Source organism: Vitis vinifera, chromosome 1, assembly GCF_030704535.1.
Source record: "Vitis vinifera cultivar Pinot Noir 40024 chromosome 1, ASM3070453v1".
NCBI classification, from domain to species: domain Eukaryota; kingdom Viridiplantae; phylum Streptophyta; class Magnoliopsida; order Vitales; family Vitaceae; genus Vitis; species Vitis vinifera.
In genome coordinates this window covers 7,092,876-7,102,466 of record NC_081805.1, presented here as the reverse complement: position 1 = coordinate 7,102,466, position 9,591 = coordinate 7,092,876, and the positions used below count along the sequence as shown (strand labels likewise).

The window sequence follows — 9,591 nt, the reverse complement described above, 5'->3', positions numbered from 1 at the left end:
GATTTTATCTACAAAGGAATTGATTTTATTTTGTTTTTTTTATAAATTTTAATTAGAAAAATAGTTTCAATCCAATTTCATTAAAAATATGATTTCTACAACTATAATTTACTAAAACAATTCATCCTATTCTTATTTAAAAAAATATATATTTAAAACTTTTATTTATAAAAATTACCTTTAATCACATTGCTAGTGAGGAAAAAAAAAGTTTGATTTAAAAATCATTTTTTAATATTTGATTAAAAATTAATTTATAATTTTATTTAAAAATCAATTTTCTAAACAATTTTTAAATTTTTGGACACTTGTTATTAAAAACCATTTTTGGAATGTTTATTAAAAATTAATTTTCTAAATTTCTCTAAAAATATTTTTTTGAATTTATTAAGAAAATCTTTTTTTTATTAAAAAGAATATTTTCTAAATCCGTCTATTTTATTAAAACAAAATTCTTGACCATCAACTCTTTATATACCCAATAAATATATAAAAAATATATATATAGAAATTAAATTAAGTAGAAATGGGGAAATGAAATTGCAACTAGTAAGTATGGTATGTTTTCAAATACCCATAATCATGCAAAGTTTTAATTTTTCTCCAATGTTTAGTGGCTTAAAAACTACCAGAATTATCATTATTTGACCATTAGAACATTAAGAGTAAGTTTAGTAGTGATTTTAGAAAATATTTTTAGTCTTCTAATATTTGAAATTTCTTATCTTTTGAGTATTAAAAAAATTAAAAACACTTTTTAAAATCACAATCAATCGCACTCTAAATTTGCTTTTACCCATCTCATGTCACAATTTATGAAAATACCAAAGATTTTGGTGCAACATTTTTAAGAAAAATATTTTTAAAAAAATTAACTTCTTTGAAAAGCGACTGCATATTGATAAGATAATATTACTCCCCATTAGAAATCAGGGTTAATAAAAGACAAGAGAAGGGACAAAAAAAATGATTTAGCTGGAACTGATGCACTTCAAAACAAATAGTGCACAGCCATGCATTTCTACTGTCATTGATACTGAGCCTCCTATTATTCCCAAGTCCTTTCCACTCCATACTTCACTGCCCTTGCATGAACTCACCTTCAAATTTCTGCCCGGGAGCGCTTTAGCCAGATCTGATATGCTTGCAGATATTGTGGTCTTTTCAGGGTTTAGATTGAAAAAGGCAAGATATATTTCTCCTGAAGAAGCAAAATGATGAATAATCATTAGACTGTGGGAGAAGAATAAAACTGGGCATCTAAAAGTTTTATGACAAATTGATTGAAGATTTATAATTCATCCGTCTTTAGGTAATGTCAGAAGCAGATGGAGGTGATTTTACTTGGATGACTTTTCAGCAGAATAAGTTCATTTAGTCAGCTTCACAGTGATCATTTTTAGGGAATTGAAATAATTATCTTCTTTTTCATTTCACTGGTTATTGCTAGAGATTGATCTTAATGGAGGATCAATGATGGTTCTGGAGGAACACCAAATGAAAGAGGAAACCAGTTTAAGTAAACTTAATCAGGAGTTTCAGGGGAAGCAAACCTTTTCTTCCAGTTGCAATCCAAGAACGAATTCCACCAGAAACAGCATCATCTGTGAATAAAAAGTCAGTTAGCGGATGCGACATAAAACTAACTTTTAGACATTTATGCTCCAGATATTATATAAAGAAGCAATCAACTTCAGTATTTCACCTTGCACCGCATTCACAGTTGCACATAGACCAGAATGACTGTTTAAAAGGGTGCCATTGTTGTTCAACTCCCACATCTGTTATGATTAGATCTGTTAGCTTTCAGTTTTCATGCACATGTCCGAGAGGAAAAAACTAAATGTAAAGTGAGGCAAAAAGCAATATTTAAATAATTAGGTTGGATGGAGTTGTATATATAATGACAAGGTTTCCTGCAAAAGTTTCATATAAACTTCCCATTGTTTTTTAATTCTCCCAAAGATGAAAAATCATACAGGGGTGTGCTACAGCTAAATGATTGCAGAAACTCTGGATGACCCTTTTAGAGTGCATAATTTAGTGCTTATTATGATAGTGAGAAACATCTTTTATTTATAGATATCATGAATCGGCGTTAAGAGTTACCTGGTTGGCATCCCATTTGCAGGGTGAAAATGAACCTCTATTGAACTCCTTTGAAGTAGGTTTCCCTTTCGGAGAAGCGTCCCAGCACAACTCCATCCCATCAGTTGCTAATAAATGGTGTTTTCCTTGATATTTCTGCTTGTAGATTATCTCTGCATCTCTACACCAGCATACACAAAAATATTTTGATCAGTACACATGCAGTAATAAGAAACAACTTGAAACAAATGAACCATGGAAATGTAAAGTAATATTACAATGCCAAAGGAAGTTTTCTCTTGTATAAGCAATAAGGTGCCAGATATCTGCTTCCTGACTTATCGTTCCAGCAGATTTGTGCAAGGTCTTGGCCAAGAGTTTTGATAGACCAACCATTTGGCTTGGAATCCTTGCAGCTAGTGAGACCCAAAACTCGAGTGTCTGATTTGTCCACCTTTGTCAGGCATGTTCTTATTCCCTGGGAAAGAATCTGCTTTCTAGTTCTGGGACCATTCATACCAGTGACATAAGGAAACTGCAAATCCAAGAAAATATGTTATGCTGTGATGAAGTTTGTCTTCCCAAGGACTTTTATAAATAGATGGCTTCACATGCCTCCCTGTTGTTTGAGCTAAAAGAGTCTATTTCCAGCAGGATGGGATTTGTAAGAAGTTTGTATGTAGGGTCGTCGAGATCCCTCACATCTCCACCAAACATTAGTGGAGACTTTGCCATAGACCATAAAGTCATCTGTAAGGAGAAAACTCAAGGTCAAAAAAGAGAGCTCAATTATTTTTGAAGTATAAAGAGAATTAACTCATGTCACTTGTACGCACATACCTGAGTTCTTTGTTCATCTATAGTTAGTCTGCATTTTCTGTGTGGACCTTCATTTGAACCTATTCAATAAAAAAATATCCATATTAATTATGGCTTTTCATCCATCACTGCAGAACTCTGGCATCAGAGCAGTTTAAGCTAACAAAGCAAAATTCAGGATTTTTAGATCACCAATGATAAACATCGTCTCCTGTGCTCTATCATGAATATGACTTTATTTCATCGACAGATTGGTTTAAGCAAAAACTTTGTTTCCTGGAATTCCAACCGATGCATATTTGAGTGCCTGGACCCATTCGACACTTGACCGTGGTTTTGAGGACCCTCTATAACCAGGTTCAACATGTCAACATTACAAAAGTGAGTTCATGGGAATTGGGTTTTATCCGACAGTACTTGAGATTATGTTTTTTATTTTTTATTTACCCCAACTCCACAACCTTCTGAAAACAACAGAATCAAGAATGTCACTAGAATAAAAGAACAGAACAATATTCCAAGTCATATAACCTGGATCTGTTAGTGTTCCCAATGGTAGCATATCCATGTCAGGCCATGACTTTCCCAGCAAGCCCTTAGCTCCAATCATATTAGCAGTAGATAAATCCCTGACACAGAACAGAGTGGAGGCCATTAAAATATATTAAAAAAAGAATAAGTGATACAAAGAAAAAAAAAACAAGTTAGATGGGATAAAGATTAAAGTGTCCTCTGAAATGAGAAGCTCTTAAATGAAAAATGGATGCTTTATTACCTTGAAATGTTAAAATGGGCAGCAACATCTCCCCAAGTATCCCAGTCATCTCCTGTAATCCTATACATGTTGACTAGTCCATTTACTTCTTTGGCCATTGCAGGTGTCACCCTGGTTCCAGGAGAAAGAGAATACATAATTGGACGATCAAGTTCTTTCAGAACCTGTGCAAGGGCACTATGTATATCAGTTCTTCACTGTGAATATATTACTTGGATATCACTAATGTTAACAGAAGAGAGGCATTGCTCTGTACCTCTGAAACAACAGTTATCTCATTTAGATCAAAGTCATCACCAAATACACAATCATGTTTCACTGAAAAAGAAAAAGAAGCGATCAATATGAATATACTTGGTTCATGGAATGACACCATTACTTAAAAAAGACTTAACTATAGGAGAAAGACAAATTATAAATCGTAAAAATAGATCACCTTGATCTTAATGAAACCGGAATCAACTCAGATATTATGCCGAACACGATGGCAATATTTTAAACAATAAGTTAAACATAATGGGAAACTGGATTTCCTCAGGACATCGAAAACACATTATTGAAGATCATACAGCTCTATATATTGTAATAGTAAAAAAAGACAAATGAGGATGAGAGGATGACTTTCAACTAAAAAGTGTCAAATTACCAAAGTCAACACCCCACTCAGCATACTGTTTATATAGTGATCTCAAGAAGGCCCTTCCAGCTCCCAAATTGGTATTTACACTCATGAAACCATGAGGCATCCATGCACAAGCCCTTTCTGTAAGGGCTATATCTTTTGCCGTCCACTGTCTACCATTCTCTTCATAAACTCCTCCCTAGCAAAAAAAAGGAGATAAATTCAAGCAATAACTGCAGCACAGAGCCTTAATATACTTTGAGTTAATGGCTTCCACTTCTACTTTAACATTATTAATGTGCTTGAGGATTCGACATTGAATGAATTGCTTAATTTCAAGTACACTACCAAAATCTGCATGTAGGGTGTCCTAAGGTTCAGAGTTGAAGAAAATCTACAAAGTGTGACATTATATAAACATCACAAGAAAAAAAGATAAGGAAATTATCAAGATGGGATGAAAGAGCAACACCTTAATGCTATCTAAAATAGGGGTGTTTGCATTGACTGCCTGTGTGCTTATTCCTCTCATAACATGAAACCCAAATTTCAAACCCATGCTATGTACTTTCTTGGCCACTTCAGTGAACCCTTTCCCACCATTGGATGAAGGCCATCTGCCAGGATCAGGAGCCATCCTCCCCCATTTGTCAATCACATCAAATCCTAAAGAATCAGTGTAAGCACCCTCCACCTTTCTTCTATACCAAAGGTAATCAATCACAACATACTGCAAGCAATTACAACGAAATGAGGAAAGTTAGTTAAGCCTCAAATTCAAAGAGAAGTCGTCCCTTCACCTATTGATATAAGAACATGTACCAGATGGTTGTACCTCATATCCAAAAGGGCGTAGCCGCTGTGAAACAATTTCTGCACTTTTCAGGAACTCTTCTTCAGAGATGATCCAGCTGAAGGAATCATAGGAGTTCCAACCTCTTGGTGGGAACCAAGCATGCTTTCCCTCATTCTTAGATAGAGGTTTAGCTGATAGCCTGAAATGGATGAGAAACACAAATTTCTTGAAACGGGCAAGGCAATCCTCATCAAATTCCACAAAATTTGTAGATTAAAATACCAAACGACATATTCTGGTGAATAATTAAAAATAAATAAAAATCGGTAACTAACTCAGAGAAAAATGTGCATCAGGCCACTAAAAATCATGCTAATTTCCAACCCCGGAACTTGATTCCGACGACTACAAATTATTATCATAACAGATAGTTGAATAATTGAGAAGAGAAGCACCTTTGAAAGCAGACAAGGGAGAAGAAGATAAAGAGGGAGCTCAAAACCGCGAAGTTCATTGTTAGAGGTTGGGGGTCGCGGCTGAGCTGAAACAAGAGTGCTAAAGTGTCTGTTCTCTGCTTCTTGCTCACTAAAAAGGGGAAGATGAAGACGATGACGATGACGCGCAAAATCGCGTCTCCTGGGTTAGATTTCGCTGCCCATCTGTCACGTACACTTTTTGTCGTTGCGAGGATTGGACGATGTCAGCTGGTGCCTAATCTGGTACAACCATGCTGAATGAGACAACTGCAACCCCGCCACGTGCCCCCAAATTATTGGTCCACAGGGTAGCATAACTCATTCTATTCATACCCAATATGGTAATAATACCACTTTTGCCTTTTATTTTTTTTATTTTTTTTATTTTTTTTTTATTTTTAAATTTTTTCTTTGAAATTATATTTTCCTCTCCCATGCTACCTTTTAAGCTTCATTTACCCTTTATAATTTATTGGATTATTGGATTAAAATTAATTTTTTAAAATATAAATATTATATTATTCCCTTTTAATTGAAGTATTAATTTAATTTTCAATTAATCCTTATCTTTTTCTCTCACTCATTTCCCCTCTCACTCAAAACACGAAGAAAAGTAAATGAAATTAATCTTAATATATATCATACTATAATTTATACTCATTTTTAATATAGATAATATCTCTTTCTTTTATCATTTAGTCACCTTCTTTGGGTAGATTTTTTTAAAAAATATTTACGTTTTCCTTTTTATCTGCCTTTTTCCATCCTCATATATTTTTTTTCTTGATATATGGTTTAATTCCTAAAAAAAACAGTCATTGATATCAAGAAAAAAATCATCAAAATATTTATTAAAGGAAAATATTTTAAAAAATATTAATTTATACTTACCTTAAACTATTCTAAAATCAAGCTTTATCTTTAATTTATTTTTATTTCCGATTTTAATCATTTTCAGATTAGATTGTCTACGGAATGTTTCCAATGACCCTAATAAATAAATTATTTTATTAGTAGATGTAGTTAAGGATAAAAATTATATTAATAGAAAATATAAAATATAAAATATAATTTTATACTAATCTCTATTACTTTTTAAAGGATTGAATTAATTAAAAATTATTAAAATAAGAAAAAGAAAAAGATAGAAAGACACTTCTCTTAAAATTTAATAATTTCATTAAAACCTTAAGCGTTAGTGTAAATACACTATGCAGTTATAGGTTTCAAATTTCATCGTACTCCTATAAAGATATTTCATCTATAAATTTTATTTTTTAAAAAATAAAATTTAGTTTTTAGAAATTTGTTAAAAACTTCCGTTTAAAATATTTTTATATAAAATCTCTAAAAACAAATTAATTTATAGGGTTGTAGTCACGAAATTTGAAATCAATGATGGTTTGGTGTATTTACACTAAACCTTAGCTTCCAATGAAATTAACTCATATATTATATAATTCACATTATTTTTCTCATCAATTCTCCATCCCCAGCACTAAATTTTTATTTACTTCTTTGTTTTTATTATTCTTCCGGATTATATTTTTTATTTTGTGAAGTTAATACTAATCCAATCCTAGTTATATTTGTGAGAGGAATGAATTGAATGTTGGTCAAATTTTAATATTAGATGAAAATTTAATATATATGACGATTTTTAGCGCAATAACAATGAATATAAATATAATAAAATTAAGTAAAGGGGATTGGTCAAATTTTAATGTTTGAAGAAAATTTAAAGCAAATGATAATTTTTGATGCAATGAAGATAATAAAATTAAGGAAAGAGAAAGAGAGAGAATGGTTTGGTGACCAATCCATTTCCTTTAACTTCTTCCCTAGCTTGATATTTTTTCACTAATTCAATGACTTTTCGACCAAAATTCTTCAATATTAGGGCACTTTGATTAAGGTCCTAATTCTCCTTTACAAGTTTCAAAGTGCTCACCCACACTTAATTAACTTTCTAAAGGTATAACAAATTTTTGCTCAAGAAAAACTAGTACTTTAGAATGAAGTACAATGACAAAAGATGAGTAAAGTCAAAATGCGTTAAGAGGATTTTGCAAGTTTTGAACTAAATGCAATCAAAGAATGATATAAAATTCTTTTTCAATTGGTTGTCACCCTGATAAATGAATTCGAAGTGCCTTAATTAGGTGTTTCAACCTGAAACTAGTCATTTGACACAAATTATAACTCAATCACTTGATCACTTAATTAGTTGTCAAAGATTTGCAAATGATTGTTAGAGGTAAAAAATCATCTGGTCAAACAACTCCACTAATGTATTAAGTAAGTTTATACTAATTCAATGTAAGGTAGACACACGAGAGGAAGAGTGAATTGGGTATTAGATTTTTTTTTTTTTAATTTTTAGCAAAGATTAATGCAAAAGATAAATATAAGCAATGATAAGAAGTAATAAGATAATGAAATGTAAAGAGAGAAGGGTAAAAAAATTGTAAACAATGATTTATAAAGGTTTAACCCAATCCCGTTCTATGTCCACTTTCCTCTAGGTTTAGGTTCCACTTGGATGCTTAATAAGACTTCCTTTAAATTCAGGTTCCACTAAATTTGTCAAGACTTTCAAATCAAACCTTCAAACTTTACATTCGGATTCCTTTTTCCAATGGACCTTCAATAATCCTTAATAGATACCTCATTCTTAGATAACTTCACAAATGATATCTCATGCTTGAAAGTTCCTAAATGATACATCATACTTAGATTCTTTTTTTGTAATGATACAATGAATAAATTTGTTGAATTAAATCCTAGTTTACAATTTTAGCTCAAAGATTACAATTCAAACTAGGATATGCATTAAATAGATATGCAAGATAATGAACAAAAAGTACATTCAAATACATTTTCACAATGAATGACAATTAATGTTGAGAATTGGCTTCAATACCATATATAATAATTCCCTCTCTTTGATGTAAATATTATCCATAATGGACATAATAGGCCTTAAAAAATTTTAAATATGTCTATATAGTTAAGAAGAGTCTACTGCATATATTGTATTAGGAACTTCTTCTCTTAACTGATGTGAGATGTTACAAAGTGTCACTTGTTCGACCTTTTTACAAATCAAGTGATAATTTTCATTCTATAAATGATATTTGGTTTATTAAAAGTCAAATAGTGAAGACTTCTTACTATACCCTTGAAATATGCGAAATTTACTCATTCCCCAATGCCTTCTTTTTTCATTTTAAATTTCTTGACAATAGGAGAGTGAATTATTGCTAATGACTCTATCTTGAATCATTTTAGAATGTCTATAACATACTTCTTTTTTAAGACAAAGATATCATCATCTATTTGCCGGACCTTAATTCCAAGAAGATATGACATTAATTTTATATCTATTAGTTCAAATTGTTATGACACTACCTTCCTAAAATCTTTAAACATCTACCAACAGCTTTCCATAAAAATTAAAATCAGTTTGACTCCCTATTTGAGCTACAACGTATATTACATTTCTTTCATTAGTCAATTTTGATGTAACGATAAATTTGATTCTTTTGAATAATTTGGTGGACTAATTCTAATTGCAAAGAAATTTAAAAGGAAAGTAATTTATGTTCACCAAGATTATCATAATGAAGTGTCATGCGAAAAATAAATAAATTTGCTAACATATGAGAGCTAGACAATATTCTATTAAATGAAGTTTAATAGTCATTTTTTTGTATGGTTGAACAATAATTTTGGTTCTTTTGAATGATAAGATTGTGAAAACTTGTATAGAAATTTAATACAAATGTAGTTATATTCCCCAAAATCATCATAGTGAAATTTCGTATGAAAAAAAAAGATCAATTTCCTTTCATGTATGAGCTACATTATACTACATCTAATTTTTGTTAGCAATCAATTTTGATATAACAATAAATTTGATTCTTTTGAACGACTTATTGAAGTAATTCTACTTATAAATAAATTTAATAGAGAAGTAGTTATGTTCGTCAAAATCATCATCATGAAATGTTGT

The 9,591-nt window shown here is 31.1% G+C and overlaps 1 protein-coding gene across 1 annotated transcript; it reads right to left on the bottom strand.

The window, feature by feature from the left end:
- Positions 1–876: 876 nt before the first annotated feature.
- Positions 877–5,778, bottom strand: LOC100245809 (uncharacterized). Its single transcript, XM_002282289.4, has 14 exons — positions 5,556–5,778; positions 5,140–5,299; positions 4,777–5,034; positions 4,329–4,503; positions 3,939–4,000; positions 3,683–3,846; positions 3,439–3,536; positions 2,929–2,987; positions 2,704–2,838; positions 2,367–2,623; positions 2,110–2,269; positions 1,706–1,781; positions 1,554–1,604; positions 877–1,201 (listed from the first exon to the last, which is right to left on the bottom strand). Exons 1-14 carry the CDS (start codon positions 5,612–5,614, stop codon positions 972–974), a joined length of 1,944 nt encoding a protein of 647 aa, XP_002282325.1. The 5' UTR covers positions 5,615–5,778; the 3' UTR covers positions 877–971.
- Positions 5,779–9,591: the final 3,813 nt, after the last annotated feature.